The sequence below is a fragment of the Oreochromis niloticus genome, linkage group LG19 (assembly GCF_001858045.2).
Source record: "Oreochromis niloticus isolate F11D_XX linkage group LG19, O_niloticus_UMD_NMBU, whole genome shotgun sequence".
Lineage (NCBI taxonomy): Eukaryota > Metazoa > Chordata > Actinopteri > Cichliformes > Cichlidae > Oreochromis > Oreochromis niloticus.
Window position 1 is genome coordinate 30,678,036 of NC_031983.2, and position 15,018 is coordinate 30,693,053.

Below are 15,018 nucleotides of genomic sequence, written 5' to 3' on the forward strand. Positions count from 1 at the left end.
CCAAATGTAGGTCGACTGAAAGTTTTACTGCCTCTTTCTGCAATCTGGCCTCCCATGTTGCCAATGAGCCTTTCATTCCACTGCTGTGTTTTAGTCATTGGATTATTTAAAAAAAAATAATAATAATAAAAATGCATCAATTATTTTGCTTAGTTTTAAGAATGTGCAGTTGGTACCTCCAGGACAATAACAGACATTATTTTAAACTCTCCAAACCTTCAATGTATGCTTTTATTCTAGAACTGTATACTCACGGGGCAGAGCAGCAGGTGCTGTTTGGACAGCATCACTCTGTAAAAACAAAGAAGTCATTCTAAGCATACTCATCATCGCATCATCACATCATACAGCTCTAATGTAGAGTAAAGGCTAAGCAACATAGCGTTCTCAGGGCTCGCAAAATTTCAAAATCTCTGGTAGTCCTTCGGGCAGGCACTCTTCAGTTTTTAGTAGCCCAAAATAAATTTAAGTAGCCCGAATAAAAAAGAGAGCAATTTTTTAATGTTTTGTTTCCGTTACAATATTATACATTAAAGTATAATATTGTAACGGAAACAAAAATTAATCAGAAAATTGTTAAATACAAATCACAACTGTATAAACATTACAATCATCAACTCAAATACTTGGTTCTAATTGAACAGAAATTTCTATGAACTTGTAAGAACTGTGTAGAACATGAATCAGTCTGTGTCAGATCCTGAATCTGAAATTTCCACTGAAGTCACAGGTAAGGGGCAAGTGGAACCAAGATCGAGGCCATTTGCTTTTTGAAGTTTGCAAAACTGCTAAATTTGGCCAATGGTAGTTCACTCTTTGCAACATAGTAACGCTTTTGAAAGATTTTTCAGGACTTCTGCTTGGTTTATTTTTAGTATGTTTTTTGCAATTGCTGTTTGTTCTGGGAAAGATATTGCAGACTGGGTGCAGTATAATGCATTTCTTGCGTTTCTCATGGGTTCTGATGGGGTCTTTCTTAAAATTACTGGTCCCAGTTACAAAGGCGCTTGTCGACTCAAATGAAATGAAACTCACGACACACCACTGCGGTCAAGTGAGCCCTCACTTACGAAGTCACAGTCAAGCTAGCCGCCCCGCCAGCCGCACCTAAAATGTGGTTGCACTACTCTTACGTATATTACGGTACGGATGAAGACCGGCTTAGAAACGCAGTCTTTTGTGTCCTGACACTATTTTGCTTCAATATCCACTCCCAGTTTTGGTTCATCTCCACTCTTCACCCCATGATCCACAGCCAAAATTGCTGTACAATTCAGCGAAAATTAACAATAAAATTTAACCAATATACAGTACTGTACTTTTATAGTATCTTCATTTTTGACCTCAGATTACAGGAAAACTGTAAGAGGTGACGCAGATATTTCACTGGATTCTGACTGTGGGTGACCCCCACTCTTCACCCTGTGATCCACAGACAAATTTACTGTACGGTTTTCCTGAAAATTGATAGTAAACTTTGCACAATGTACTCTACTGTACTCTATATATTCCCATCTTTGACCTCAGATTACAGGAAAACTGTAAGAGGTGACGCAGATATTTCACTGGATTCTGACTGTGGGTGACCCCTACTCTTCACCCTGTCATCCACAGCCAAATTTACTGTACGGTTTTTGAGAAAATTGATAGTAAACTTTGCACATTTTACTCTACTGTACTCTATATATTCCCATCTTTGACCTCAGATTACAGGAAAAGTATAAGAGGTGACACTGATATCTCACTGGATTCTGACTCTAGGCCATCTCCACTCTTCACCCTGTGATCCACAGCCGAATTTACTGTACGGTTTTTGAGAAAATTGATAGTAAACTTTGCACATTTTACTCTACTGTACTCTATATATTCAAATCTTTGACCTCAGATTACAGGAAAAGTATAAGAGGTGACACTGATATCTCACTGGATTCTGACTCTAGGCCATCTCCACTCTTCACCCTGTGATCCACAGCCGAATTTACTGTATGGTTTTCCTGAAAATTGATAGTAAACTTTGCACATTTTACTCTACTGTGCTCTATATATTCCCATCTTTGACCTCAGATTACAGGAAAACTGTAAGAGGTGACGCAGATATTTCACTGGATTCTGACTCTGGGTGACCCCCACTCTTCACCCTGTCATCCACAGCCAAATTTACTGTACGGTTTTTGAGAAAAGTGATAGTAAACTTTGCACATTTTACTCTACTGTACTCTATATATTCCCATCTTTGACCTCAGATTACAGGAAAAGTATAAGAGGTGACACTGATATCTCACTGGATTCTGACTCTAGGCCATCTCCACTCTTCACCCTGTGATCCACAGCCGAATTTACTGTATGGTTTTCCTGAAAATTGATAGTAAACTTTGCACATTTTACTCTACTGTGCTCTATATATTCCCATCTTTGACCTCAGATTACAGGAAAACTGTAAGAGGTGACGCAGATATTTCACTGGATTCTGACTCTGGGTGACCCCCACTCTTCACCCTGTCATCCACAGCCAAATTTACTGTACGGTTTTTGAGAAAAGTGATAGTAAACTTTGCACATTTTACTCTACTGTACTCTATATATTCCCATCTTTGACCTCAGATTACAGGAAAACTGTAAGAGGTGACGCAGATATTTCACTGGATTCTGACTGTGGGTGACCCCTACTCTTCACCCTGTCATCCACAGACAAATTTACTGTACGGTTTTTGAGAAAAGTGATAGTAAACTTTGCACTATTTACTGTACTGTACTATATATATTCCCATCTTTGACCTCAGATTACAGGAAAACTGTAAGAGGTGACACAGATATTTCACTGGATTCTGACTCTGGGTGACCTCCACTCTTCACGCTGTGATCCACACCCAAATTTACTGTATGGTTTTCCAGTAAATCAATAGTGAACTTTACCCAAATTACTGTACTGTTTTCTGATTAAATTAAATCCTAATCTATTACTGAACAAAATGAGTTCATTCAAGTATTTACTTAACTACAAGAAATTTCTTTCCACACAAAATTTAAATTTTCAAAACATCATTCACACACCACCTCAAGTAGCAACTTTAGTTTTAGACATTATTTATTCAGCGCTTAATCACAACAATATCCACCTCAAGGCACTTTACATAATAACTTAAACCTTACAATAACACATACAGAGAAACACCCAACAATCATATGACCCCCTATGAGCAAGCACTTTGGCGACAGTGGGAAGGAAAAACTCCCTTTTAACAGGAAGAAACCTCCAGCAGAACCAGGCTCAGGGAGGGGCGGCCATCTGCTGTGACCGGTTGGGGTGAGAAATTACATTTCTCATATTACAGATTTCTCAGATTACTATTATACATTTTTGATATATTGTTATTCATTATCTGTCATCACACAAATCAACACAAAAAATCAAAAAGGAAATACTTAAAATACGTGCTCAAAGCAAGAATGTTATACATATTGTGTTTTACACATGTGTTCCTCAAAACACCAATAATAACTATAAGCAGATTATTCTAGTACCTTTCACTGCATGTGGAATTAGGTTACACAAAGCACACACTTCCACTCTGTCTTCTGAGCGCTGCTGAGCTGTTCATTTGTCATGTCCAGGCATTCAGAATGGAACCAGCAGTTGCAGTTATCACACTGGATCTGTAAACAAATAACATATGAGTTTTCATAAACACATGAAGTAAATAATTCTATGATTTCATAAATTACAATCCTTAACAACACAGAGTCAAATACTTTGTGGTAGATAACATAAAACTATTTTTTAAAAACACTATACCCAGTCAGTGATGGAGGGTCCTGGATTGGGTGGTTTCGCTGTTGCACACATGGCACAGTTGGTGTCACTGTCAAATACTAAAACATAAAATATATATATATATGTTAGTGTCAATCAGTTTGACACAAACAAATATGTCCACTTGAAAAAGAGATTACACACCTGAGGCCTCAAGTATTGTCTGTGCAAATGTCCTTCGTGCCTGGGCCATCTCTTTTTTTGTCGTCAAAAATGTCATTTCTGGTTTATTTGGGAATGCTTCCATTACTGCTTTGGCCATCTGAAATGAAAACAAAAAATAAAATTTAATTGAAAACGTCTGCAAATGTTACACTTCCTATTTAAATAGTTTAACCTTTTGAGATTATTTTAACTTATCTTCTTATCTAATTTTACAGAACAATATTATTGCTTTAATGTGGTACCATACCATGATGACCATTACTCCGCAGCTAGAACCATCACGTTGAAATGGATGTGTCAGTACTCCTCCTTGAAGTCTCACATTCACCCAGTCTGTTTTGTTGTAGCATGTCCTTCTCATTTTGAAGTATTCACTGTGTGAACATAATGTACATGACATTTATATAGAAATGAAAGATAAAAGTCACACAGAAAAAGAACATTCTCTACTTTTTCATAAATCACATAGACACATATAATACATATCAATGTGTTTTTAATGGTGTGTCAGAAAGCCCTGTGCTCTAGATTATGTTACATGAAGTATCAAAAATAATAACATGTTCTTTGAAATCTACAAATGTTAACTGTGTCAAATGTCTCACTGCTTAAACACTGTCAGGGTATTTTTATTATTTAAAATTACATATGTGTGTAATTTTGAAGTAATTTTTTTAAATTCTTTAACGAACTGATAACCATGGATTTTATTACACTTTCATCTACAACCATATGTTCACCTATAGAAAAAGACATCCTCTGTCCTCCTGTGACTTTTCTAATGGCATTACAGAGTACCTAATATTTTATGTTATTATTATATACATGTAATAACGCATAATTACCGGAATCTTTTGGCTGCACGGTCAGACTCTTCCTGCTCCAAAGAGTTTCTTGAAGGATCGACCAAATACAGACAGCTGTCATCTGCATTTATGTACTGCGATAGATATATAAATTTAAAAAGTACATAAATTATGAAGAATGTTTTATTGAAACAAACTTTTTTTTCACAGAAATGCTGCTTGTACTAACCAGAAACTTCCAGTGTACATTTCCAATGTTCACAAAGGATAAAATGGCTCGATAGTTGTCAAAGTTCACCTGTGACATATTAGGAATTACTTACAAATTTGCAACAATACTTTTTTCATTTATATCAAGAGATTGATAAAATTTAAAAAACTGAATTCTAGAATATATGAAATAAAAATTTACCTTGGACAAGCTTTGTCTCCTGATTAGTTCTCTCTCTCCATAGAGGATCACACCGCTCGTGTAGTGGTTCATAATGTAGATATTATTCCCCAGATTCAGCCGAATGGCCCAGTGGTGCAGGAGACTTTCAATGACCTGAGGAGTATAATAAATAAACTTTTATTACTTTGTAAACATGATAAATTTTTTGAATACAAAGGTTAATAAAGAGTTTTTTACTTAGGTATACTCAGTATTCAGTCATGAGGATATGCCTGGAATGTAGATCTAAAGCAGTACTTACTGAATGTGTAGGGAACAACTAATGTTCTGCCCCAGCTTTAACGTTATCCTTATGCAGTACTTTTGGGGGGAAGGCGGGTTAATACCTGGATTACATACCTCTCCAACAAGCCAGCTGTGTGGTCTAAGGGTCAGGAACTCACTGTGACGTATGACAAAGTTGTTACCTCTAATCTGAGATGGGACCACAGAAACAACAACTTCCGTTTCCTGTTGTTTCCACAAATATGCGACCTGTGTTTCAACAACACAAAAGTAACTAAATAAAGTTCTAAAAATTCTTCTTAGGAGAGGTTTTAAATGTAATTTTTAAAAGTATTTTATGTACCTGACGCAACAACACGAAAACATCTCCAAATTTGACATAGATTTTAATGTAATTTATTTGAGATGTTAAACTACAATAAGAAATTAAAAATTGAGTCAGTTACTGTTGTTCTTGTAAAATTAAGGCCAGTAACTTGTAAATGTTACATTTATTGTTGGACTGACATTTGTCATTTTTCTGTGATCTGTAATTTTCATTCATCAACACATACATATAATAAAATCTAATATATAATTACAAAAATATGTACTAACAAACTTGGTTTTTCAAACACATGACATAGTTTTTGAATTAGAGTTTGTTTGTGAAACATCACCTGTGATGCAGTGTCCTTTGTTAGACCGGTTGTGTTTCTCTCAAGGTGCTCTGTCCTTTCCAGTGTAGATGGAGAATCCTCTGGCCCCTCGATTTGTGGGTTGAATTTAAAAGAAAATATTTGTTACTGCTGTGATCATTTTAAGTAATGTTTTATTAAGGAAAACATGGCATTACCTTTTGCATGAATTACACGTTATTAATGCTGATATATTTCACATAATACTAACTAAGTGCGGTGTTTGTTGGCTTACAAAATCATAACAAATGAAGAAGAACAACATAGCCTGAATGTATTTAATGACTGCTACTTTTTGTGGCCTAATTTTTATTGCACAATTTGAAAAGGGTTATTCTATGCATCAAAGATGCTATAATTCTTCAATTTCACTTGTTATTTCATAATAATTATTTATTCATGCTGATTGTTATCATTTTTTTCTAACACTAAAGATAACAATTATACTTTAAAAATGGGTGTACTCACTGTCCTCCTGACATCAGAGAGTGGCTCCAAAAGGATCTCTTTGAAGGCCCTTTCCATTTCCTTCACGGTTGGATCATCGTTGTTTACCAGGTGTATTTCAAATGGAGGACTTGTGGGGTTCTTATGTTTAATGTACTTTTTGATTGTGGTGACTACAACATCAGCACAAATTGAGACTGGAAAGTTGAATATTCCAGAGCTCACTGCTGGAATGGCAACAGATGAAAATTTGTGCTCTTCTGCACATGTCATGACATTCAAAATACCTTTAGTTAAAAGTTTCTTTGCATGGGATATCATGTGCACTGTGGGGTCATTCTGCAGACACGGGCCTACCAAATGAATCAGCTTCATGCAAGGTAGTTTGCCTGCTGTGGTAACTGCAACTTGTCCAGCCTTTAATTTGCCATTTTTGGCAATGAAGACATCACTCTCTGCTTGGATAGTACGTCCTCCAGTAGCAGACAGTGCCTTTGCAAGTCCACCCATGTGAGAGAGACTTTCATTAGCTGCATTCACAATTGCATCCACTTTGAAGGCACATAAATCTCCTTTCCATACTGTGACCGACACTTTATTAGCCATGTATGTTGCTATTTTTTGGCAAACGGCTATTTGTTCCTGGCTCTCATCCTACAAAGATATACACATGTCAATTTTCAGAGTCATTTATGACAATAACACACAAAACATAAATGTAGACTTTAAAAACATATCTAAAAATACCTGGTTTTGACGAGCATCATGTTGTTTGTGCTGTTCCTGTTTAAAGGTTTGAACAGTGGTCTTCCCTTTTATCTGTTAACAGATAACATTTTTGAATGACTTTATATAATAGAATATAATAGACAATAGAATATGGTCATCAATGACACAAACTTGTTCTGATTTGAGATGTATGTAACGAGTGAGCATCTGTCCTGCTGTTGGTGTACCATACAGGTACTGATATGACTGTGTATGAGTGCCTAGTCCCCTTAAAGGACTCTGTCCAACATTACATCCCAAGTAAACAGAGGAACTATGAGAGAAAAACATGGGCAGTATGTGATGCCCGGTCCAGCTGTACAGAGAACATGCTAGTGTACGATTGCAAACTTGCTTGCCTGCAGTCAGGGCACGCGAGCTGTGCTTAATACAGTAGGTCTCCAAAAGACAATGATCACCCTTGAAAGCTTGTTTAATTCATATGCCCTTGGCCTACAACTGCTGAAAACAAAGCTGTACATGGTGTGACCAGCAAAAAGCAAAAAACCTGAGCTTCCTCCGGCACTTGTGTCACCTATGGACATGCATTGTTTGTCATTAAAGTGGGGGTTCACTAAGGCCCATGCCTAGGTGTAATACATTGTCAAAAAACATAAAAATTTCAGGTAATCAGTTGGAATACAGTTTGATAAAACTGTATTCCACGGATGATAATTTATAATTTATAATTGATGCTTTATAAATAGTCAAAGCAGACGCTTTACCCCAGAGGACAAAAGGAGTATGGCAATCGGGAGGACATCACAAGGTTTAATTATTGAAAATAATGGGAACATGATGACTTACCTCAGTTTTCTTTTTCTTCAGTGGCAGTTCGGTCACTAACGGTGACACGTACACACCTTTCCGTTTAATGCGTTTGTCTTTCCATTTCTCCATTTCCACGCGAAAAGACTGTTGATTACACATACATACTTTTAGTGCTTACTTATTTTATCAACTCTTAATTCTACAGTCATAGCCAAATGTTTTCACTTTTTCTTAGTTTCTTGTTCTATTTGTATAAAACATCATTTTCATTATTAGGAAGTTATTCATACCTTTTGTCTTGATTTTTTCATGTCTGCATATTCAAGCAGGAGGGCATCATGCATTTTTTGATAAATTTCCACAAAGTCATCAAGCCTTGTCAGTCTCCTTCTCTGGATACGGATTTTTTTCAAATCCCACTGGCTTTTCTCCATGATTCCTTGGGTTCTGTTGTCTTGTGTAAAATTCTTAAATGCAATAGTACATTGTTTAAGTCAATATCTATGGATTGTAAATTTATATACAACTTATGTTTCTTTTTCACTTATTCTTCTCGCTATGATACCTGGTTCTTGGATTGCTGAATGTCACTATAGAGTTTACTGAGCTGCTGGTAAGCAGGACCAGTACCATGACGTCCAAGATCCCCTAAGAAGAATACAAGTAATTCAAAAACATAATTAAAATAGATAATTCAACATTTATCACATTTACATTTATTAATAAATGACAATTTATGATAGTAATACAACAAATAAAAAAATGTACCGAGCATCATTGATGACCACAAAGTTGCATGTGGTAGAAGGTGATTTACCAGACCGGCAATAAATTTGGGTGCATGAAAGATGTTTCTTTCACCCTCACAGTCCAGTGTTGCATTGTCAACAATTGCCTGGAAATGGGTCTTCAAGGGGGCATTCTGAACATCAGTCTGTAAAACAGATATATATCTATATTCAGTAAGTTATCAAAGCAAAGAGAAATTAATTATATATAATGTTATTGTGGTTTAAAATATATATATATTTTTAATCATTTAAATTCATTAATTCATTTGGGACATAAACAAGTAAAAAAGTTATTAATAAGATTACTTAAATAATAAATCTTAGCTAACCTTGTAGTCCTCAGCAATCACAGTCTTTTCATCCAAATCCAGGGTCCCCCTTTTTTGCATAAGGATTTTCAAGTTGTTGTAGTGTTTTGTTACGTTCCTTCCACTACAAGGACTGCAAAACACTATTGCTGCACTATGGACAACATCATCCATGTCTTTTAAGTTATCACAGCATGCAAGGAGCCCAAACACATGCATTCCAAGCCTGTAGTTCTCTGGAATGCTGGGAAAATGAACGAATGAAATCACTGTTAGTAGGGCCTTTACATTACAAATCTTGTATTCTTTTTTAATTATTGATATAAATGTACTCACTGTTTTTTACAAAGGTCCTTGGCATTTTTCATGACATGGCTCAAACATCGATGAAGAATGGGAATGTTGAATTCCTGTGCTGAATGCTGGCCAGTGAGTAAGACATAGTACTTCTGCAGCAGATCCTCTAGACTTGTTCTGCAGAATGTCATGGAAATGGATCGAAGGAGTACTAGGGATCCATCACACATGAACATGACAGGCCTGTTGTAGGCCCGATTACCAAATGCTCTTACCAGATCAGTCTGAAAGGCCTGCAAGAAGTATGTCACAGAGGCAGTAGTGTGGTCACATGTGACATATGTAGCAACTGGAAGAGGAGAAGCACCTTTGGATGGGTTTCTGACAACCAACTCATACACATAATATGGTGGCCTTCCAGCACTTTCTTTTCTTATTATACTTCCAGTGGCATCAAAGTACACAATGTCTTCTTTGCATCTTTGATGAAAAACTGACAAGGTTTTCTTAGACCACAGCATTATGCCCTTTGGATGCATCAGAATCTTCTGCAGTACGTCCTTTTCAGTGTCCTGATACTGTTGAATTATCTTTTGTAAGCTCATCAGCTCGTTGGGATCTGCTCTACTGGCTTTTCTTTCAGACCATGCAATGTTTTTCAAGACTTCTTTTGTTGGAGCATCATCCCTGTTGCCAGATTGGATCACCTTTTGTGGCACTTTCTGTAAAGACTCCAAGTACAAGCTCCTTGGTAATTTGTTTTTGAGGAGTTCTCCAGCACTTTGACGTGATTGTGCACGCACAGGCCGCCTTTTCAGCTCTTTGTTATTATGGCAGACCTCACCTCCTTTAAAAACGACTTCTGCTTTCAGTGTCTCTTCGTCATAAACCACCACATCCACAGTAACAGGGCAGTCCTGAAATCTGCAGTACCCCATACACCTGAAAACCGGTGCCTTTGATCTTGAAGAGAGTTTTTTCACACTGTGTCTCCGAAATCCAAAACTGCAGTACGGATTAAGGGTTCTGATTCCACTAGCAATTATATTTGTCCACTGCAGTCCTTTAAATAGTCTTCCTGACTGATGTTGCCGTAACTCCTTCCATTCATTCTCATTTATGAAAAAGAAAGTTTTCTGCTGTGGCAAACCAGATGTGAAAAATCTTTCTCCTGAACTGCTACTGTCTGTGTTGACCTTAGCTGATTCATCTGATTCATTCCTCTGCAACATACAGATATATATTTCAAAAAGATATATAAATACTTTCAATGTTTGTCACTACAGTGTCTCTATGAAACAGCATCATTATGTTACAATTTCACTAATGAACCCATAGTACAAGTAAGTGAATATGACTAAGAAATATTTATTTTACCTCTAAAGATCATCACAAAAAGATTTTAACTTTAAATTTAAACTTTGGATTACATTTAAAAAGACAAAATTTTTAATATAATAATTACATCCTGATAGTGTTTAACAAAAATATAAACTCCGTGTTTTCTTTCTCTGTTGTGCATTAAAAACAGCAAAAGTTATGAAATTACCTTAGCATTTGCATTTGAAGATGAAGATTTAGAGTCACTCTCGAGGGATTGTGTGTCTGGGGTATGGATGCCGCTCTCTGCAGGTTTTTGAAGTGCATCCTGGGAAGAGAAAGCGTTTTCGTTAATTTACAAATTAATGTTTTTCCAAGGTATCACAATGTAATACTAAATAATATACAAATAATTACCTCTTTTCTTGAAGGTAAAGGTACATTTCCTACAGATTGTGGAGACTTTGGCTCAACAACAATGTCTTCCTCATTCTAACGAATCACAAATTAATTAAAACATAACAATTAGACTGAAATATCTGTATGTCTTTGTTAACATACATTATTACAAAATATTTTGAAAGGAATCACTATGTAATGACGGTTTTATAAGGGAAAAAATATTCAGCAAAGGAATATAGTACTATAATTATTGTAAATGATAAAGTAATATTCTGATTCAGATTTTGGAACTGGATTGGGCAATAACAAGATCAAATGGAGAAATTAGAAGGGTGGAAGACAAGGAGTGAAAAGTTAGTCAGCAGCAGGAGGATGAGTTGGTTACTCCTTTAAAGTGGAGGTCAGATCTGACACTCAGGTCTTTGTGAGGCTGTCCTGTGGGTGCTTAAGGCTCTACACCTCATGGTTTGGTGATTTGCTTTGGTATGTGTTTACTTGCTGTTAAGCCCATTGTAATCTACTTTCTTGCTCTCCATATGACTCATTATTACTCTGTTTCAAGATTTAAATTATTTTAAAGATGACATTTTGGAGTGAATTTGTTTTATTTGTATCTAAAAAGCTGGATCTCTACTATAGCTGGATAAGGTTGTCATAATGGCTTCAAAATTTTAAATCTGACAGTAAGTGTATGACACATTTCTTACAATGGAAGGAACATCATCTCCAAGTGTTGTCTCTGCAGTAGGAAAATCAGTCTGTAGCAAGGGACCCTCTACCCCTGATGTGGTCTGTAAAAATATTTGATTTTTGCATAATAATTTTTATTACAGGAAGTTCTACCAAAGAAATATCTGTTCTTTTTTTAAACTTTTTTTTTTAAATGGAATAAATATAAATACTTTGTGAGAACACATTGCTTACCTTTCATACTGCAGGACTGCTTTGAGAATTTTTTTCCTATTAAGACATGTATTAGGCACTCCCAAATCTCTTGAGACATTTTCCCAAAAGCCATGCACTTTGTGAATACTGTAGGTCTTTAGACTGGTCCCGGGTTCAGCATACTTGTGAATGACCTCTAATATATTTGGCAGGGATTTTGAAATTGTCCGTGCCTTTTATGTAAAAGAGAACAGTGACATTAACACATCTTTGTTCAATCTGTATCACTTACACCACAATAATGTATCACATTATTTTTTGTTAAATTACTTGCCTTTCCAAAAACTGAAAAAGTGCAGGTCCTGAAATTTTGAGACAAATGAAAATTAATACAAAGAAAAACAAACCATATGAACATATCTGTTATCCTGAGATCAACCTTGCAATGCTGATCAACAATAACATATGAAACAGCATAAATGTGAACTCTTCATTTAAGTTTAATAGACTTCAGAAAACATTTTGGGGCACTCCAAGTACCCACACTCTAGTGATGTCCAAAACGCATGATGCGGAAAAATCTTTTTGGTGCATTTTTCTATGCCAACAACATAACTGGTAGCAGTTAGATTTTTGGACATACAAGTGCTAACTAACACAGTCCTTTTTAATGTTTATTTGCTAATACACTATCACTAAGTTCTAAGTTTTAAAATTCACAGTGCAAATTACTGTAATCAACACTATAGTTAAAAACCACAAGCACTAATTCACTGTGTATAATACACATTCCCTACCTGATTTATTAGTATTAATAATGTTATACTCTGTTGGATATACATTTTGAGTGGCTCCTAAACCACAAAGACAAGCTGTTAAAGACCGTTGCTCTGAACGTATTTTACAATCATTATCACAATCACAACGACATGAAAGACTCATTGTGTCAAGCCAATGAAAAATTTAAATCTGGTAATACCCAGTGCAAATGCTTAAAAGAGAATTTATGACCTTATGTGACAAAAAGACTTTTGTGAGATGAGTTATTTATCATGGTGAACACTGTTACTTATTATGGTTGTTTTACAACTAATTCAACCAAACATGGATTTTGTTTTAACGTATTTTTTCGTACTACAAAATGTTACGTATCTTTCAATTATCTCAATGTGATATCACTTCTTTTTCTTAATGAATATTTATATTTAAAAAAAGATACAACATCAAAAGTTTTAACTACGCTTAAATGGAGTGTGTTACTTTTAAATATACGCCTAAGAGTACAAAATCTAATCTTAGGTAGGCTATATGTTATATTTCTATATATATATGCTCTCCATCGGTTAGTATATCAATATTATTAAAGTTTTCAAATTCTAAAAATTATGATTTTAGACACATTTCTGGATGAAGACTATATACAAAGCGCAAACAATCTAAAACAATTTTCTATAATTAGACTGAGGAAAATAACTGGCATGAAATGGCTAGAATGTTCTCGTTTCTTGTTAATAGTTCAATTTTTAGTGTTAATTACTCACCTTTCCATTTTATTGTTGGTGGGTAAACCGAAAATTTTTGTCCACGTAGGCCTCGAAGAAAAGTTCAGTGTACTAATAATAAGTATATGTAATGACAGCGTAACCACATATAACCGTTTCCTGTCGCAATGAAAGCTACGTTATCTGTCCGTACGATGCAACGACTCAATAAATACCGAAAGATCAAAGGTGGGTTGGCTATATGTCATGTGACTCTTGTCCCACACATCAGTTTGCATTGAATTAACAAAAAATAATAATTTAATTCTAATAATGAAGCAAAAACTAAAAAATGTTAAGGCAATGTACAACCTTTTAATGTCATGTATAAAATATAATCAAAATAGTATTGGCAGAAATATTTCTATGAGTTACAGTATGAAAAAAACAAAAAAATGTATGAAACCTGCAATCAAAAGGCAAGATATTGTATAGGTAATTCATAATATTAATGTTAAAGACAATGAGTGTCAGAGAAAAAGACAAAAGCATATTGCTTAAAATATATTGTAAAAGATGTGATTAAAGACTTTCATATAAATTATGAGAATTGAAAATTGTTTTTATACCTCTAAGACTACTATTACTTATAGTAACATGAAAATTAACAAACAAAGAGGAAAATATTATTTTCTATTGGACAAGTGAGTGAGTTAGATTTTCAACGTTTGTGCACTTAACATATTTACTGAGACAATCAAAAATGAGCATGGAACAAGATCTGTTGCATGCCATGGCATCCAGCTCTGTGTTTTCTGTTACTCTTGTCTTTCACGTGTCAAGCCTCATTCTATTGTCCAATGCAAAGGTAATTGGCATGTCTCTATTGGCTGATCTGGGGAACAGTAGACCAATCGCTTGCCTGGGATAATTTAAAAAAACAGCTCCCAGGCCAGGTTGGCTTCTGACTGTCTTTGAACTTTTGTTAGTAGGTGTCTGTGTGTGTGAATAGAGTGTTTGGGTGTGAGGCTGGACAGATAAGATCGGAGTACCCCAAACACATTCAAATGAGCTTTAAGTGTTAAAAACACTAGGTTAGGCAGGTGATGACACTTTTGTATCCTGTGACTGACCTTATGTGTCAAGCAGCTACACAGGCCTTTTGTTTTGCATATTATTAGATTTCCACTTTAGGGAAGCTGTTGGCATCTTTTTGTTTTAGTAATGTCTTTGATCTGGCTCAGCCGCCCGGTTCTCGTCCACAGCCTGTTTCTTTTGTTAAGCTTACTTTTATCAAGGCATGGTAAATGAACAGTAAACCTTGCCTGATGACTAATCTTCCCGTTTCCCTCTCATTGATTTATTTGGGTTGTCATGGCAGAAGTATTAAACAATGCCTTTTATTAGAAC

At 35.5% G+C, this 15,018-nt stretch overlaps 2 protein-coding genes across 3 annotated transcripts; both read right to left on the minus strand.

Annotated features, from left to right (window-relative positions):
- Nucleotides 1–3,067: 3,067 nt before the first annotated feature.
- Nucleotides 3,068–5,324, minus strand: LOC112841616 (uncharacterized). Of its 2 annotated transcripts, none has more exons than XM_019348566.2 (7): nt 5,195–5,324; nt 5,012–5,080; nt 4,822–4,916; nt 4,224–4,350; nt 3,956–4,073; nt 3,794–3,870; nt 3,068–3,654 (listed from the first exon to the last, which is right to left on the minus strand). In XM_019348566.2, the coding sequence occupies exons 1-7, from the start codon at nt 5,264–5,266 to the stop codon at nt 3,541–3,543; spliced, it is 672 nt and encodes a 223-aa protein (XP_019204111.1). In that variant the 5' UTR covers nt 5,267–5,324; the 3' UTR covers nt 3,068–3,540. The 2 variants fall into 2 exon arrangements, with proteins under 2 accessions (XP_019204111.1, XP_019204110.1); XM_019348565.2 differs by having other exon boundaries at nt 3,794–3,876.
- LOC109194429 (uncharacterized) lies at nt 5,190–12,060 on the minus strand. Its single transcript, XM_019348561.2, has 13 exons — nt 11,950–12,060; nt 11,258–11,332; nt 11,070–11,168; nt 9,560–10,743; nt 9,245–9,467; nt 8,893–9,058; nt 8,690–8,772; nt 8,415–8,591; nt 8,161–8,268; nt 7,333–7,404; nt 6,607–7,239; nt 6,121–6,213; nt 5,190–5,710 (listed from the first exon to the last, which is right to left on the minus strand). The coding sequence occupies exons 4-13, from the start codon at nt 10,456–10,458 to the stop codon at nt 5,474–5,476; spliced, it is 2,691 nt and encodes an 896-aa protein (XP_019204106.1). The 5' UTR covers nt 10,459–10,743; nt 11,070–11,168; nt 11,258–11,332; nt 11,950–12,060; the 3' UTR covers nt 5,190–5,473.
- Between the last annotated feature and the right edge of the window lie 2,958 nt (nt 12,061–15,018).